At 36.9% G+C, this 19,379-nt stretch overlaps 3 protein-coding genes across 3 annotated transcripts; all 3 read right to left on the bottom strand.

Annotated features, from left to right (window-relative positions):
* Window positions 1-220: 220 nt before the first annotated feature.
* LOC113541468 (olfactory receptor 52N5-like) lies at window positions 221-1,162 on the bottom strand. Its single transcript, XM_026938438.3, has one exon. The coding sequence runs from the start codon at window positions 1,160-1,162 to the stop codon at window positions 221-223; it is 942 nt and encodes a 313-aa protein (XP_026794239.3).
* A 5,546-nt stretch (window positions 1,163-6,708) lies between these two features.
* On the bottom strand, window positions 6,709-8,318 carry LOC113541656 (olfactory receptor 52N5-like). Its single transcript, XM_026938764.3, has one exon. It carries the CDS (start codon window positions 7,684-7,686, stop codon window positions 6,748-6,750), a length of 939 nt encoding a protein of 312 aa, XP_026794565.3. The 5' UTR covers window positions 7,687-8,318; the 3' UTR covers window positions 6,709-6,747.
* Window positions 8,319-10,368: 2,050 nt separating this feature from the next.
* Window positions 10,369-12,950, bottom strand: LOC113541531 (olfactory receptor 52N5-like). The gene has a single exon (XM_026938552.3). It carries the CDS (start codon window positions 11,305-11,307, stop codon window positions 10,369-10,371), a length of 939 nt encoding a protein of 312 aa, XP_026794353.2. The 5' UTR covers window positions 11,308-12,950.
* Between the last annotated feature and the right edge of the window lie 6,429 nt (window positions 12,951-19,379).

The raw sequence follows: 19,379 nt of genomic DNA, 5'->3' as shown, positions 1-19,379 counted from the left end.
TGACATAATTTAGATAACATTTTCTGCCTGTTATAGCTATGTATCTCTTGTTGGCAGTGGTCTACATTGTATAAATTTATCCATGCTATATATTTTTCTTGTATAATATGCCATTATTGCCAGTCATGCTGCTTGTATTACTTATATTTTTGTAACACTGCATTCATATGGCATAGAAATACATTTTCTGTATACTTTCTATATTTACTAAATAAGGAAATCATCGTGGAATCACTTTCCTTCTCAGGAAGATCTGCTCAATCCAATGTCTTATTTCTTTGGTTTGAAGGCCATATATGACAGGGTTGAGGCTTGTAGGAATGACATAAATTAAGATACTGGCCAGTTTTCGAAGTTCTTCATAATCTGAGAAACGGTGCAAAATAATTACAGTACAGGAACATCCAAGGAGAATGAGATACACAATCAGATGGGTGCTGCATGTTTTTATAGCTTTGCTCTTCAGTGTACTGTTTTGATTTTTTAGACAAACATGTGCAATCTTTAGATAAGTAAGACTGATACATGATATTGAGGTAGTCCAAAGCATGACAGAAGTAATCAAGCCAAAGATCTGATTTACAGACAGATTCTCACAGGAAAGTTTAAACAGAGAAGGATTGTCACAGTAGGGATTTGATATTGTTGAAGTACAATGAGAGAGCCTTACAGTGGGGGCCAATATAATTACAATTGGGACAGTAGCAGTTACCCATGCTATTACAGATAGCCTTACAACCATTTTGTTAGTCATTACTGTGTTGTATCTTAACGGGTTGCATATGGCCACGTACCTGTCTAAAGCCATGATTATTAAAATAGTGTGTGCGCTTGTACTCAATGAGTGAACCCCAAAGGCTTGAATTACACAAGCGGCATAGCTGATATACCTGTCAGATTCAGCCAGAATGTCTTTGAGTAAACCAGGCAGTACAACAGTAGCACTGAGTGCATCATTCACAGGGAGGTTACAGAAAAGAAGGTACATTGGTTTGTGAAGAGCTTTCTCCATTGCTATCATCATGACAATGCCAAGGTTAGATACCATAATGAACAGATAGGCCAAGAAAAGAAGAATAAACACTGGATAAGTGGAGTACTGTGTGATTTGCAGTCCTTCGATCCTCAGAATTTCATTTCTGAAATATGATCTGTTGTCCATCGCCTCCTACAAGCCTGTACAAAACAAACAGCTTAACAACTTTTTCAGTCTTAATCAGTTTCACTTTTAGCAATAAAGTTTACACAGTTTTTTTCTGTAAACAGGTGTTGAATTGTATATTCAACACCTGTTTATATTCAATATACCCTACCTTAAAAGAAATAAGTGCTATAGTTGGCTTTCCACAGTTCCTAACTTGCTGTGCCACTGTGGTTGTCTGTACAACTTTTATAATCTATAATGTCCCCCGTTTCCAGCCAAACAAACAATCTGATAATTAAAATAATAACAAAGTGTCTCATGAGGGTAAAAAAAAAGCTACCCAGGCCACTTATACACATACAAAGCCTATTGAAAGTCTCTTAACCCTCTGAACCCTGAGATATTTCTGAATGTGTTTTGAAAATTGTGTGTTGCTTCCAATTTTTAAGAGTTTTTAAGATTCCTGAGTGTCTTCAGTACATCGACAAAGGTTTGTAGCTATTATTATTATTATTATTATTATTAATAACCAGTGGATCCAGAAACTAAATATTGTTCATTTTAGTGTATAATTTTTGGACATAAGCTAATATATATATATATATATATATATACAGTCAGGACCATAAATATTGGGACATCGACACAATTCTAACATTTTTGGCTCTATACACCACCACAATGGATTTCAAATGAAACGAACAAGATGTGCTTTAACTGCAGACTGTCAGCTTTAATTTCAGGGTATTTACATCCAAATCAGGTGAACGGTGTAGGAATTACAACAGTTTGCATATGTGCCTCCCACTTGTTAAGAGACCAAAAGTGATGGGACAATTGGCTTCTCAGCTGTTCCATGGCCAGGTGTGTGTTATTCCCTCATGAGCAGATAAAAGGTGCAGAGTTCATTTCAAGTGTGCTATTTGCATTTGGAATCTGTTGCTGTCAACTCTCAAGATGAGATCCAAAGAGCTGTCACTATCAGTGAAGCAAGCCATCATTAGGCTGAAAAAACAAAACAAACCCATTAGAGAGATAGCAAAAACATTAGGCGTGGCGAAAACAACTGTTTGGAACATTCTTAAAAAGAAGGAACGCACCGGTGAGCTCAGCAACACCAAAAGACCCGGAAGACCATGGAAAACAACTGTGGTGGATGACCGAAGAATTCTTTCCCTGGTGAAGAAAACACCCTTCACAACAGTTGGCCAGATCAAGAACACTCTCCAGGAGGTAGGTGTATGTGTGTCAAAGTCAACAATCAAGAGAAGACTTCACCAGAGTGAATACACAGGGTTCACCACAAGATGTAAACCATTGGTGAGCCTCAAAAACAGGAAGGCCATATTAGAGTTTGCCAAACGACATCTAAAAAAGCCTTCACAGTTCTGGAACAACATCCTATGGACAGATGAGACCAAGATCAACATGTACCAGAGTGATGGGAAGAGAAGAGTATGGAGAAGGAACGGAACTGCTCATGATCCTAAGCATACCACCTTCTCAGTGAAGCATGGTGGTGGTAGTGTCATGGCGTGGGCATGTATGGCTGCCAATGGAACTGGTTCTCTTGTATTTATTGATGGTGTGACTGCTGACGAAAGCAGCAGGATGAATTCTGAAGTGTTTCGGGCAATATTATCTGCTCACATTCAGCCAAATGCTTCAGAACTCATGAAACCCAGCGTCTGGTGATGTCTATGCGTTCCAGACTTCGGGCTGTAATTGACTGGAAAGGATTTGCAACCAAGTATTAAAAAGTGAACGTTTGATTTATGATTATTATTCTGTCCCATTACTTTTGGTCCCTTAACAAGTGGGAGGCACATATTCAAACTGTTGTAATTCCTACACCGTTCACCTGATTTGGATGTAAATACCCTGAAATTAAAGCTGACAGTCTGCAGTTAAAGCACATCTTGTTCGTTTCATTTGAAATCCATTGTGGTGGTGTATAGAGCCAAAAATGTTAGAATTGAGTCGATGTCCCAATATTTATGGACCTGACTGTATATATATATATATATATATATACACATACACATACATATATATATATATATATACACATACACATATATATATATATATATATATATATTTGAATATTTATAATAGAAAAGCCTACAATGCTTACAATCAGCAAAACCAGTCTCCTCGTAGTCCATATTTTTATTTGAATACTTCCTAATATAGTGAGACAAATTTCAACAGTAACTGTTACAGTCCAGTTCTCAACTCAGCTTACATACATGTGTGATGTTCTCAGTCTTCAATTTTGTTGGAAATCACATAGTAAAGGTACCATTTGAGATTTGGAGTTTCTAGACCAGTAAAATACAAATAGAAAAATGTCTTTACTATACCAGTAAAATACAAATAGGATAACGCGTATTTTGCAATGTTGCAATGCAGCTGATCTTATTTTATCACCTGGAAATTGGGTCTGTGCCCACCCAAAGCAGAGCATGCATTTAAGCAATAAACTATAAGGCGGTTATTAAAGAACTGCATTTAATAAGAATAAACCAGAGAGATATTACTCACGATGTTACATTACAATCATCATTTGTTATTAATACATTACCATTTTGGTAACCCTCTGAAATCCAAGCCATTTCTGGGTGTGTGCTTTGAGAATTGTGAGTCTCTTGAGCACATAGAAATGAAAGATCTTTGTAGCAAATAATTGCCTAAAGCATGACTTATTTTATTACAGTAGATGAAGATATAATATTGATCGTTGATTCAAAGTTTAAGATGCCTTTACTGAAATTTACACCACAGCAAGGAATATGTTGTACTGATGCTCAAGAAACATATCATGAATAATAATAATAATAATAGTAAGAAGAAGAAGAAGAAGAAGAAGAAGAATTTGAAGCAGCGATTGGGGGGCCAAGCACTTTATGGCACCACCCCCTAGTGATGGAGGAAGACCTTAAGCCTTTGGGACTATCAGCACTTGTTGCCAAGGATTTATTCTAAATTTGAAGGCAAAATGTCAAACCATTGCTATGATATTGCCTCACACCCTGTTTTCAGTAGACCTGCCAAGTTGCAGATGAACTCAAAGCTTGTTAAGGTTAGATCATGTTGCTAAACATATGCAACAAGTTTATCAATACCAAAAAGTTGTCAATACATAAAAGTGTTGCTGAGATATGCCCTCGCTTCCTTATCTCGCTGTCAAATTTGTTTGCACGTTATAGACAAATCAGGGTGACTTTTAGGGACTGTGGGGGCCTAATTCAGGAAAATGCAAGGGACAATCCTGGCATTTCTTCCTCTTTCTTGCCATTATGTTACAAAACCGTAGGCATATACATAGGTTTATATCATGCTTCAATACAATGTGCCAGCTATACGATAACTGTGAAAGTGTATGTGCTCCATGTAGTGCTCGATCAAGTTTCCAAATTAGACAAACCATCATTACATCATGTACGATACAACAAAAGACCTTTGGTAAAGTGTTGGCTTTTTTTCAAAAGACGAAGCTATCGAGACAATTTGAGCAAAATGACAAATTCCACAGAGAAAGCTAGCTAAATAATTAACATTATATGCTCCAAACTGAGCGCCAACTCCTATCTAGATGCTTGTTTGCCAAAATGATGTTGAGCTAGCATTATATTACTTTATAGCTTAGGGGAGTTCCACACATTGTGTCAGACTTCAGGGGCCACTTCAACACTCTGGGCCCCAAGCAATTACCAGCCTTGCATGTCCTATTGCTATGCCTTTGAGGAATTGACAGTTCCTTAACTTTACCTTAAGATCTACCCCCTTAAGGTGGTGAAACACAGTGTCAAGCCTCTCCAAGTATTCTCGGAATGTGTGGCCAAAAGCATGTGGACACATCACTATCCCACCCATGTGTGGGCCTTTGAAACACAGAATTGTCTAGAACATTGCTATGCTATAGCAAGTTTTCCTTTCACTGGAACTTAGGAGCCCAAACCTGTTTCAGTATGACAGTACGTCTCTACACCAAGCAAGCTCCATGAAGACATGGTTTGCCAAGGCTGGAGTGGAAGAACTTGAGTGTTCTGCACAGAGCCCGGACTTCAACCCCACTGAACACCTCTGGGATGAACTGGAACACTGACTGCACCCCAGGCCTCCTCACCCAACATCAGTGCCTGACCTCACTAAAGCTCTTGTGGCTGAATGAACACAAATCCCCACAGCCACGCTCCAAAATTTAGTGAAAATCCCTCCCAGAAGACAAGCGGTTATTATAAAAAAGGGGACTGAATTGGGATATTCAACAAGCGCTCATGGGTGTGATTGGTCAGGTGTGATTGTGTATCATCAAGGTACCTAAGCACAATTTTAGATATACTGTATTGAAGCAGACCAGAGTTAAGAAGGCAGTCTTATGCCTATCATGCTACTCTAACTAGTGGTAAATACTTGCTAGGTCAACAGTCAGAATTATTGCACTCCTCACAGTCTCAATAATGGGTGGTAAAGGAAATGTATCCCTTTTTGTGTTATGATTTAGTCTCTGATAATCTATACATGGTCTTTTACTGCCAATATTTTCTGGAGTAGTACTAAGGGAGATGCATAGGTGCTATTGCTCTCCCATTGTACCTGTTTCCTTAACAGGTGATACAGACTGGGTGGACTGCAAGGGTAGTGAGAAAGAAATCATTATCTAATTGAATTTTCTGCTTGACCTTGTAAGTACACCCAAGATCTTCATCATCCACTGCAAAACCTTCAAGGTACTAATAATTCTTTTAGCTGGGTAAACAGCATCTAACAATCATCAAGTATTAATATCACCAATATTTTAAGTTTAACATTTCTGAAGTAAGTGGAATCTCTTTTGTGTTTTGTTAATCTTAAATACTTTGGTATTGGTAACACTTTTACAAATGACCTCACATTGTCAGCCATCTTGAAAGCCGACATGCTAGCTAATCACTGTAGGTTTTACCATTGTTTCTTTGAACTGTAGCACTGTAACATAAATTGTTGGTTTAGTAATATACATGATAATATATATTTATCGTTGAAAAGCACTGCAGGACACTCACCAAGCATTCTACCTTACTAGTCCCCAGAAAAGGAAATGGCACACTCACAATGATGTCTCACATTACAGATAAAGGCCTGTTTATAATTTATTTGTTTGATGACAAATAAACATATGCTGTCTAGTAACATTATTTGTAATATGTAATATTATTTTTAATATGTAGGTAATATTTAATTTGTGTATTTTGCATAAAATTCTGCATAGAGTATACATTTCTGTTCTGTTCTGACTATATATGTGTGTGTGTGTGTGTGTGTGTGTGTGAGAGAGAGAGAGAGAGAGAGAGAGAGAAAGAGAGAAGGAGAATAAAAATAACATGGACAAAATAATACTTAATCTGAATCTCAATAAATAAATCTCAATAAATATTAATCTAGTTAATATTTTTCCCCTCTTATAGCTGTGTATGTGTAACACCCAATTCATCCATGCTATATATTTCTCTTGTTTAACAAGCTGCTTGTATTTAACTTTTTTTTTTTTTTTTCCTAACACTGCATTCATATGCCATAGCAATACATATATTGTATATTTTCTATATATAAGGAAATCATCCTGGAATCACTTTCCTTCTCAGGAAGATCTGCTCAATCCAGTGTCTTATTTCTTTGGTTTGAAGGCCATATATGACAGGGTTGAGGCTTGTAGGAATGACATAAATTAAGATACTGGCCAGTTTTCGAAGTTCCTCATAAGCCGAGAAACGGTGCAAAATAACTATAGAACAAGCACATCCAAAGTGAATGAGATACACAATCAGATGGGTGCTACATGTTTTTATAGCCTTGCTCTTCAGTGTGCTGTTTTGATTTTTTAGACAAACATATGCAATCTTTAGATAAGTAAGACTGATACATGATACCGAGGTAGTCCAAATCACAACAGAGATAAATAACCCAAAGATCTGATTTACAGACAGATTCTCACAAGAAAGTTTAAACAGAGAAGGATTGTCACAGTAGGGATTTAATATCGTTGAAGTACAATGAGAAAGCCTTATAGTTAGGGCCAATAAAATTATAATTGGGACAGCAGCAGCTACCCATGCTATTACAGATAGCCTTACAACCATTTTGTTAGTCATTATGGTGTGGTATCTTAACGGGTTGCATATGGCCACGTACCTATCAAAAGCCATGACTATTAATATACTGTGTGCACTCGTATTGAATGTGTGAACCCCAAAGGCTTGAATTACACAAGCGGCATAGCTGATATACCTGTCAGATTCAGCCAGAATGTCTTTGAGTAAACCAGGCAGTACAACAGTAGCATTGAGTGCATCATTCACAGGGAGGTTACAGAAAAGAAGGTACATTGGTTTGTGAAGAGCTTTCTCCATTGCTATTATCATGATAATGCCAAGGTTAGATACCATAATGAACAGATAGGCCAAGAAAAGAAGAATAAACACTGGATAAGTGGAGTAATGTGTGATTTGCAGTCCTTCGATCCTGAGAATTTCATTTCTGTATGATCCGTTTTCCATCGCCTCCTACAAGCCTGTACAAAACAAACAGCTTAAAAACGTTTTCAGATTTAATCAGTTTCACTTTTAGCAATAAAGTTAAACCAAACCAGCCACAGTTCTTCTGGACACTCTGACTGTCGCACTTGCTTCTTATTTTTGCAGCAAAACCCAGCAGCCTTCACTATGTTTTTTGTCTGAAAAGTGGTCTCTTACATAATATGCTTTTTTCTTTACTTACATACAAACATTTTTCTGTACCATTTTGTGCAGGAAAAGTAATGTTAGAAATCCAAAATGTTTTTGTACTGACTTTATAATGTAGAAGTCATAAAATCAAAATCTAGAACAAAGTTTGTACTAAAAAAAAAAAAAATAGTGCCTAAGACATATGCCCAGTACTGTATGTATGTGTGTATACTTCCTGCTATACCCCACCTTAAAAGAAATAAGTGCTGTAGTTGGCTTTCCACAGTTCCTCAGTAACCTGCTGAGCCACTGTGGTTGTCTGTGCAACTTTTATAATCTATAATGTCCCCCGTTTCCAGGTGACTTTCTGACATGCCAAACAAACAATTTGATAATTAAAATAATAACAAAGTGTCTCATGAGGGTAAAAATAAAAAAGCTACCCAGGGCAGTTATACACATACAAAGCGTATTGAAAGTCTATTAACCCTCTGAACTCAGATATTTCTGAATGTGTTTTGAAAATTGTGTGTTGCTTGCAATTTTTAAGAGTTTTTAAGATTCCTGAGTCTCTTCAGTACATGGACAGAAGTTTGTAGCCAATCTTCATCATCATCATCATCATTATTAATCATAATAACCAGTGGTTCCAGAACAGAAATTGTACATTTCAGTGTTTAATTATTGCACATTTATTGCACATATATGTATATGCACATATATACTCACCTTCCACTTTTGTAGGAATACCTGTACACCTGCTCATTTATGCAGTTATCCAATCAGCCAATCACGTGGCAGCAGCACAATGCATAAAGTCATGCAGATAGTGTTTACACATAATGGTACGAAAAACAAAAAACGTCCTGTGTGCTGAGGGTCTGCAGGCTGAAACACCTTGTTGTTGAGAGAGGTCAGAGGAGAATGACCAGACTGGTTTAAGCTGACAGGAAGTCTATAGTAACTCAAATAATCACTCTTTACAACTGTGGTGAGCAGAAAAGCATCTCAGAACGCACAACACATCAAACCTTGAGGTGGATGGGCTACAACGGCAGAAGACCACATCCAGTCCCACTCCTCTCAGCCACAGCAAGAATCTGAAGCTATCATGGGCACAGAATGAAATTAACAGCACAGTTGAAGACTGGAAAAAGACCTGGTGATTTTTTCCCCCAGTCTTCACCTGTCCAGTTTGGGTGAGTCTGTGCCCATAATAGCCTCAGACTCCTATCCTTGGATGACAGGAGTGGAACTCAATGTCGTCTTCTGGTGTTGTAGCCTATCCACCTCAATCTCAAGCTGAGATGCTTTTCTGCTCACCACGGTTGTAAAGAGTGATTATATGAGTTACTATAGCCTTCCTGGCAGCTTGAACTAAACTGGCCATCTTCCTCTGACCTCTCTTATCAACAAGGTGTTTTCACCCAGAGAACTGTTGCTCACTCAGTGTTTTTTGTTTTTCACACCATTACGTGTAACTCTAGAGTTTCTGAAATACTCAAACCAGCCCATCTGGCACCAACGACCATGCCACGGTTAAAGTTGCAGAGATCACAATATTTCCCCAGTCTGATGTTTGATGTGAACATTAACTAGAGCTCTTGACCTTTATCTGCATAGTTTTATGCATTGTGCTGCTGCCACAATGATGTTTTTCATGCAAATTTTGTTTTAGATAATTATTTTATGACTTCTGCATTATTGGATCAATAAAAAACAGCTTTCCAAACATTATTGTTGCATAAAAAATGAAATGTTACACAGAAATGTTTGCATTTCAGTAAAGAAGCTAACATACAGTATTACACAATAGAACACATTTCAGAGAAAAAAAGGTTGGCTGTCAGGGATCACCTGCAAACTCAGAAGTAAGTGTGACACTCAAAATCTCCAGAATAAATGTGGCAGATTCTCCAAGCTACTTAGAAAATTGGCTGGTAAGATTTTCCAAAATTGCACAAAACGTGCCTGAGACCACTGATGATTTTTTTTTTTTTTAAGGCATAAGCTTTTCATACTAAATATTTTCTTTGTTTAATTTAGTGCTATTTACTGCTCTTTATAGTCTTTTTTATTTTTTTTATTTTTTGTAGAAACAATTTCATTAGTATTGAGGTCATCTTTGGTTTACAGCGTTTCTTTATATGTTTAAAGAGGAAACATCTTTACAGGCGATTTATATATATTTAGTGAAAATATGAATAATAATAATGGACAAGGTACTTAATCTCACTTTATCTGGGAAGATAAAACAGTTTTTAAATTATCATATAAATTATCAAATAAATAAATGACATAATTTAGATAACATTTTCTGCCTGTTATAGCTATGTATCTCTTGTTGGCAGTGGTCTACATTGTATAAATTTATCCATGCTATATATTTTTCTTGTATAATATGCCATTATTGCCAGTCATGCTGCTTGTATTACTTATATTTTTGTAACACTGCATTCATATGGCATAGAAATACATTTTCTGTATACTTTCTATATTTACTAAATAAGGAAATCATCGTGGAATCACTTTCCTTCTCAGGAAGATCTGCTCAATCCAATGTCTTATTTCTTTGGTTTGAAGGCCATATATGACAGGGTTGAGGCTTGTAGGAATAACAAAATATAAGATACTGGCCAGATTTCGAAGTTCTTCATAATCTGAGAAACGGTGCAAAATAATTACAGTACAGGAACATCCAAGGAGAATGAGATACAGAATCAGATGGGTGCTGCATGTTTTTATAGCTTTGCTCTTCATTGTGCTGTTTTGATTTTTTAGACAAACATGTGCAATCTTTAGATAAGTAAGACTGATACATGATATTGAGGTAGTCCAAAGCATGACAGCAGAAATCAAGCCAAAGATCTGATTTAGTAACAGATTCTCACAAGAAAGTTTAAACAGAGAAGGATTGTCACAGTAGGGATTTGATATTGTTGAAGTACAATGAGAGAGCCTTACAGTGAGGGCCAATATAATTACAATTGGGACAGTAGCAGTTACCCATGCTATTACAGATAGCCTTACAACCATTTTGTTAGTCATTATTGTGTTGTATCTTAACGGGTTGCATATGGCCACGTACCTGTCTAAAGCCATGATTATTAAAATAGTGTGTGCACTTGTACTCAATGAGTGAACCCCAAAGGCTTGAATTACACAAGCAGCATAGCTGATATACCTGTCAGATTCAGCCAGAATGTCTTTCAGTAAACCAGGCAGTACAACAGTAGCACTGAGTGCATCATTCACAGGGAGGTTACAGAAAAGAAGGTACATTGGTTTGTGAAGAGCTTTCTCCATTGCTATCATCATGACAATGCCAAGGTTAGATACCATAATGAACAGATAAGTCAAGAAAAGAAGAATAAACACTGGATAAGTGGAGTACTGTGTGATCCGCAGTCCTTCGATCCTGAGAATTTCATTTCTGTATGATCCGTTTTCCATCGCCTCCTACAAGCCTGTACAAAACAAACAGCTTAACAACTTTTTCAGTCTTAATCAGTTTCATTTTCAACCTGACAAGTAATATAACTTGGACTCTATACATTTTGGGTGAAATACATTTTAAACTATTCACTTTTCAGTATTATACTATAACATAATTCAAAAGTTATACAATTTATACACCACCTTAAAAGAAATGTGCCGTATTTGGCTTTCTGCAGCTCATCAGTTACCTGCTGTGGTGGTCTGTGCAACTTTTATTATCTATAACATCTACTGTTTCCTGGCAACTTTCTGGCATGGCAACAGCAACCTGATAACAAATTGTCACTTGAGAGTTAACAAGCAATTCTGATATTATTGGAGGACATCTACCCAGGGCATTTATATGCATACAAAACCTATCAAAATGAACCCTTCGAACTCCAAGCCATTTCTTGTTGTGTTTTGAGAGTTGTGTATGGTGTTTGTGAATGTTTTTAAGAATCCTCTCTTGAGTGCATGAACACAAAAGACGTTTGTATTTGTAAAAACATTTGTAAGATATTTATAGCAAAAAAAATTTCAGTAAGAGTAGACATCAGTATCGGGCAACTTATTTTACTGCAGTAGATGAAGATATAATAAGAATTCAAGATTAAAAATTGAACATGCATTTGTATGCCATTTAAAGCACAGGCAGGCTATGAATAAAAGTATAAATATTGCCACAAGCAGCGATCTGTGGGGCCCAAGCACCCTTTGCCAAAATTGCCCCCACTGACCAGTCCTTGTCACGTTACACAGAACCATAAAGACACCATAGATGAACATATTTATCAGGTTTTGTGATGATAGCTCAATGCTAATCATGTGAAATGTCTGCTGAAAGCTGATTGGCTGATGGTGGCCATATTTTTAAGTAACCCATTCATCATCACAAATCTAATTACAGATTAGTACAACGATGCAGTGCACCACATTTCAGCTTAATCAGACATATGATTCCTGAGAAATAGCTATTTGAATTTTATTCTGGCCCCTATTGATGACTACGTCTCCAATCTGAGTGAGATCCAATACTAGTATGTACCTAGAGGGATTAACCATTCAAGTTTCATGATGATAGCTCAGTGTTTACCCTGTCAAATGCCTGCTGAAAGCTGATTGGCTGATGGGAGCCATGTTTTTAAAGTAATCGGATCACCATCAAAAATCCACTTGATCCACAGATTAACATAGAGATGAGATATACCAATTTTCCTGAGAACTGATCTTCGCTCCATCACCTATCTTCTATCAGGACCCCTACCCACACTGCATCACCTATCTTCTATCAGGACCCCTACCCACACTGCATCACCTATCTTCTATCAGGACCCCTACCCACACTGCATCACCTATCTTCTATCAGGACCCCTACCCACACTGCATCGCTCAAACTGTCTTTAGAATCTTGTTCTGTATATTCCTTTCAAGTTTCATGCAAACGTGTCTCTCTTTTCCAATGCTTGAATTTTTTTTGGGATAGTTTCAAATCTTTTGTGTGGTAATTGAAATGTAGTTGGGTTGCAAATTGTCTCACACACAGGAGACACACCTCCAGTGAATGAATATCTTATTGTTTAATATGAAAGGATGCCTTTTAATGGTGGGGGTCCTGATAGATGTGTGCTGCGCTTCATGTAGTTCTGTTCGAATGTCCTTGATACTGGGTATGTGGATGTGAGCTTGTGCTTTAAAATATTATGTAAAGAAGATATGGCTGTGTCTGATATGTTTTCTATTTGCAAACAAAGGAAAGAAGGAAGGAAAATCTGTGATCTTGCTGGACACTGCACATTCATGGTGGCACATTCATGGTGGTCCATGCAGAGGAACATGGCTATCCTCCACGACACGTGAAACCAGCCAACCACATGTTTTCGTACTGCTCAAGCTGCATTCCAGGGCAGCGTAACACACTCAGAGGAAAGTGCTATCTACCCTCTTCCACATGCTTGAGCTCTCAATCACCCACGACTGGCTAATGTCCCTGTGATTGACAGGAGAGAGAGAGCATGCCATCCCTTCCACCCAGAAAGCACAGCAAATTTTGCTCTCTTGGGGAAAGTAGAGTAATTATGTGGAGCCATTACCTGTGTGTTCAGAGAAAGTTGTAGAGGTCAGTGTTTTGCATTTGGCATAGTAGGCCTATTGTACACATATTGTCAGCATATTGCCTCTATGCCCCTGAACCTGAGGCCTCTGCTTCTAGCAGTGCACAAAATAAACCCCCCCAAAAAAGCTAAAACATTAACCTCTATACAAGTCAATGCATGTTAATGTGTCTACAGTAGCTCATTTATTTAGTTTGTGTTTGAGATCCTACAGTACAATTTTAACTATAATATAATTTTGTCAAGTAGAAACCGAGTCTGTCAGGATCCTATACAACAAATTTCAACTTGGCATGCCATTTTTCATCTGTGTGTGGAAGAGAATAACTAATAATTATCTTCAGAGGACTGCATGTGCTCTTCTTTCTTTCTATTCATTTATTAGTTGCTTTTATCAGGCAAAGAGCTGAGAGTTAGGGTTCTAGAGCACTTCATTGAGGCGCTGTCTGAACACGGTCTTTAAAGCTGGTTCATTCCTGCCTCTCGTTGCCATGAATGTGTGGAAGGTCAGTGCGTGTTGGGCTGCAGACAGCTTCCCTTGTTTGAGGGTGAGTAGTCTTTCACAAGCATCCTTACCAGACTCATAGTGATCGAACACTACACAGAATTCACCTTATGACCAGCTTAGCATTGTGGGGTCAAAAGTAGCTGTAGCCCAGGTGAGTGCTCTTCCCATGAGCAGTGACAATACTTGGGAGATTTTATCAGTGTTCCTGAAAAAAATTAGAGAGAGCACAGGCGAAAAAAAGGGCACATGGCATTAACCCTAAACCCTAAACCTTGACCAGGGGAGACATCATATTTATCAGGTAATGTGAGTGGAATACATTGTGGGAGCACTTATGGGTTTGCAGAGGCTTCTGTGTTACTCACGTGCAGGCCTTTATGGACCTCGCTCTTGCACAGGGGCATAGTCATGCAGGAACAGGAAAGGGCCTTTCCCAAACTGTTGCCACAAAGTTGGAAGCATACAATTGTCTAAAATGCCTTTGTATGCTGTAAGATTAACATTAACCCTTCACTGGTACGAAGGGGCACAAACCTTTAAAAAACAGCCCAAGACCACCAACCTTCACCAAACTCACTCTTGGAACTATGCATTCTGGTAGGTAGCCTTCTCCTGGCATCCACCAAACCCAGATTTGTGCATCAGACTGCCAGATGTGTGAAGTGTGATTCTTCGCTCCAGAGAACACATTTCCTCTGCTCCAGAGTCCAGTGTCAGTGCTTTAAACCAGTCCAGCTGACACTTGGCATTGCACATAGTAATCTTAGGCTTGTGTGCAGCTGCTTGGCCATGGAAACCGATTTCATGAAGGTCCTGATGCATAGTTCTTGTGCTGATTTTGGCAGGTTTTAACTCTGCATAGTTCTTGTGCTGATTTTGGCTGATTTTGGCAGGTTTTAACTCTGTAGTGAGTGATTCATCAGAGGATAAGCAGGTTTTGCACATTATGTGCTTCAGCACTCCGTGGCCCTGTCCGTGGTTTGTCTATGAAGATTGCATGGCTATGTGCTTGATTTTATGCAATGGGTGTGGCTGAAACACCTGAACTCAATATTTAGGATGGGTGTCCACATACGTTTGGCTATATAGGAAATATGGAAATATATATATATATATTTCAGGTATAGCAAAATCTGTGTCTTAGCAGTGATTAAATCAGTTTGGGGAAGCTGAGAAAGGTTGTGCTTTGTTTCTTATTTGTTTCTATTTAATTGTACACATAAGTATGCATTTTTTTTTAGATTTTATTAAATATAAATACTGTATATTCATATTACAAATTACATTCTTAAATCTACTTGAGAACAAGTAAGTATTGTATATTTAAACATACCTTAATTACAATTTAATTACACTTAAGTTGTCATAGCTTGTTCCAAAATAATACATTTAGTATGTATAAAGTGTTAAAATTGAAAATTTGTCCTTTTCATATTAATTATATTTTTAAAGTACATTTAAATACACTTTTCTTTTCTAAGTCAGAGTGACTAAGAGTGTTGAAAGGATGTTCTTTATGAGTATCAGGATGTATTATGAGTACAGCAGATGTTCTTAGATATGGGTCTACAGTTTCCAAGTGAAAATGTTTTTAGGTATGAATCTACAGTTTCGAAGTGAAAATATCCACTGAAGACTAGTAATTCAGCAGCTAAGCCCCTGTAAAATCATGTTTCAGTTCGAGCAGATAGAGTCTAAATGCTAAGAATTAATGATACCATCTCTGAATTACTAAGTGCTCACTTTCATATCAGTTTAACCACTTGAATGATCAGTTTCAGTCTTAAAGCCTAATTGCCCTGCCCTAATTAGCCTCATTTTGTACATTACAAATGATGTGGTGTTGATGTGACAGTAAGGCTCAGTCTTATTTTACTGACGGTCTTACTTTACAGACTTCTACATGGTGCTCTGGGGTTATTCTGTGCTCTGCCGGGAATACTACAAGTAGTAAAGCTGTTTGAATTAATTAGCTTATAAGTAGTTAAACTTTTTTCTTTTTGAAAAACTTTGCAAACATACACAGTATGTCAGGCTTTTTCTCCATGAGTCCCATTTCCCAGGGTTTTAAGAATTTGCCCCAGTTCTCAGGCAAAGCAAATAAAGTGTTTTTAATCTCTGTCTACTTCATTATTTTAAATTGTTAAATCTGACACTTCATTGGACGCCTGTTTAATGGTTTTTTCCAGTCAAAAAACTTTGGCCGTGGTCAAAAAGTGTTTTTGACCATTTTTGGTAAACTCAGAACATTCTCCATTTACCGTGACAGAATGTGAAGGGGCTGCATCAATGCATCTTTCAAGCACTACAAGCATGAGCCAGAACATTACTAGTTTGAGATAGGGGAAGGGTACTGTGCTTCCAGAGAGCGTCAGTTAATATCGGAGAGTTCAATACACGCAAACAGTTGTCATCTGCAATTGGCATTTTATTATGAAAGAAGATGTATTAAGTGTTAAATGTTAAAATGTGGAGCTCCTACGCAAAATGTTGCCAGAAATAAAGATTGCCAGGTCTGAGACAGTCTTTAAAATATTTATTTTTGATATTTTCCAATTCAACTCTCAGCCACACCCCCCTGCCCCACAGTTTGAATAGATCTGCAATATATTTTTTGTCCTTTTTATCCGTTTATAGATACATTTATGGTTGTGGATTGTCCATGAAACAATTTCTTGTTATCATTTAGGTTATAGCAACTATAAACAGTAGTTCCCTCACCAGCCTCTCTTTTTTTACCTCTCCTGAAGTAAAAAAATATATATAATAATGCAGCTTGTCATGTTACCTAGAAACTGCAAAACAGCAAGTCCTGAAGACTTTACTGTGGTGGAAAACATTGTAACTGACCATTACAAGACTTCTTCTATATATGTTGAATAAACTTCTCCTTACAGAAAGCTTCACCATATCAATGATTACACGTTTTTATCTGTTAAATAACAATTATTTAATTATTAGGTTTAGATTGTGTGCCATGTCCTCCATACCAGTTCCTGTGAATGAAATTTCACTATAGAAATGATAAAATATTAGAACGAGCACAGAGAATTCAACAGAATTCAACAATTTATTTCTTTATTTCTGTAAAGCTGCTTTGTGACAATGTCCATTGTTAAAAGTGCTATACAAATAAAGTTGAAATGAAAATGAAATGTTGTCATTCACGAAGACAGATTTGTTTGTGTTTGTTTGTAACTTCTCATGTATGTGAGAATTGTTGTGTTGGTTCTTAAAATGAGCAATCGTTTAGAGAACTCAACACTGGCTTTGGTAATTAGCTTAGCGACTCACTCCACCAATGACCAGGACTTAATTGAATTACCACCACCAAGAGCAGCTGCTAAGGGACTGAAGTGTAGTCTACGTTTGGTATTAGGTCTAGAGTATGGGACAACACCATGCAAACATGTTAACAAGCCCATACAGTGTTAAAGACCCATATTACTCATTGTGTTCTGTCAGTCTTTCAAAGATCCCTGGATAAAAATGAGTTGCCTGTGTAACTTCTTATTAGTACTTGGTTACAACTTTCCTTCCTCTAGAATCTTGAGATTTTAGCCCAATTTTGACTCAATCCTCTACTGACTAGGTGTATCATTGTTTGTTGGTGTTTCTTTTGATGTTTTGACATATTTTATAATATACTTCTACTGTTCCTAAATATCAAACCTGATTTTTTTGCCTCCTGTTTCCAGCAACAACAAAACAGTGAAAAGAGACAGTCAGAAGTCAAAGTGCAACTCAGCTATTCCAACCATACTAAGATAACGTACACCATTCACAACAGCAAAAAACAAAACAAAACAAAAAAAACACAATATTCATCAAAAGACAGTTTGTAAACCTGCCTGGCCAAAGCAAAGTGATAGACTTTCCCATATAATGTATATAATGTAAGACATAAAAAACAACAAAACACCACCAAAACAGAATAGTAGTTAGATCTTGGGGGTAGGGGGGTAGATAAAATATATTAATATATATATATATATATTGTATATTTTATATATATTTTCATCTATGTTTTAATGAACCAGCATAAGAGTTACAAAGGTCTAGAAAGGTCTTGGGAATTCATTATCTGATCCCCTCATTAGTTGAATTATTAGATAAACATTCATTAGCTTGTGAAGTAGCCCCAGTGGGATTAATTATTATCTTACATATTTCATGGTTCTTAAAAACACTCTAATTTTAGAGGTCATTAATGACAGTGTTGCAGTTACAGGTCCCCTGTAGCAACAGACTGGCCCAGCTGGCGTGTTTGCTCATTAGTGTTCATTATGGCACAGTGTGGTAGCAATGGGACAGATATGATGTAAGAATGAGCCTGAGTTTGATGGCATTAACATCCTCAAAGCGCATGTCTCAGTTTTTGGATGATCTCACTGGGAACCTTTTCAGTTCTCCAACAAACTGATTAAAACTATTTCCTAAAGATTGTGGAAATCTGTATGATGCCCTTCAGATTTACACACACACACACACACACAAAAAGAGATTTTGTTAATGACTGATGGATGTGTGTATGTATATTATTTCAAAGATAAACTTTCCACTAGAGGGCAGTGGCATAAAACAAACCACAATGCAAGAGAAATCTAATACAGCTTGTAAAAGTAGTTTATAAAATATTCTTAAAATATTTAAATATCAATCCCATCTATAGTAAACTGGTGTCTGTTTATATTTTTTTATTTAAAATTTTTATTATTGTTATAATTATATTGATTAAAATATTTGGCTACGGTGCCATTGTCTGTTATACTTCTAAGCCACATTGCACTGGAGAAAGTCATATTTCCTCAAAAAAAAAAAAAAAAAAAAAAAAGATTATTGATTTAAATCTTTTCAAACTATTTCAATAACATTTGGATTAATTTTTTAACTAATAGGAGACTGGCAATATGGATAGCTACTTATCTAAAATGAAATGTCTTTGTGCCATTGAATAGTTCACTCAGACATGTTTTCTAATTCTGACTGCAAACTAACAATATTAATATTTTATTGCTTGTAAGGATGGAATATTGATGTGCAACCTAACTATCTTCCTGAAAATTGTTCTGGACAACAAGCTCTATAAGCGATAAGCTCATGTGTGGTCTCCTTGTAGATAATTTGTTTTGAATTATGCCATGCAAGTCATGACTCACTGAACTATAGCATCTTCATCTCAGCCTAGAAGAAGCCAGGCTTGTGTACTACTCAGGACTGCTATGACTGCATTACTACTCTATAATAATCTCCAGCAACCTGATTAGAGGATCATTATCATCATGTGCAGTGTGGCCTGAAATTCCAGTATTTTTATTAAAATAAAAAGCATGGTTTAAAAAATGGGAAATTTTGTGTACATGCAGTACTGTGCAGTTGTCAGTTATTTGGTGGCAAACAACAATGATGGGAAAATGAATAGTACA

This window comes from Pangasianodon hypophthalmus, chromosome 15 (genome assembly GCF_027358585.1).
Source record: "Pangasianodon hypophthalmus isolate fPanHyp1 chromosome 15, fPanHyp1.pri, whole genome shotgun sequence".
NCBI classification, from domain to species: Eukaryota; Metazoa; Chordata; class Actinopteri; order Siluriformes; family Pangasiidae; genus Pangasianodon; species Pangasianodon hypophthalmus.
Note: the sequence above shows the minus strand (reverse complement) of the source record. Positions and strands in the feature narration are given on the sequence as shown.

What these genes read in the sequence shown, in the direction of transcription:
- LOC113541468 (XM_026938438.3), bottom strand. Translation starts at nt 1,162, where the DNA reads ATGGACAACAGATCATATTTCAGAAATGAAATTCTGAGGATCGAAGGA.
- LOC113541656 (XM_026938764.3), bottom strand. Translation starts at nt 7,686, where the DNA reads ATGGAAAACGGATCATACAGAAATGAAATTCTCAGGATCGAAGGACTG.
- LOC113541531 (XM_026938552.3), bottom strand. Translation starts at nt 11,307, where the DNA reads ATGGAAAACGGATCATACAGAAATGAAATTCTCAGGATCGAAGGACTG.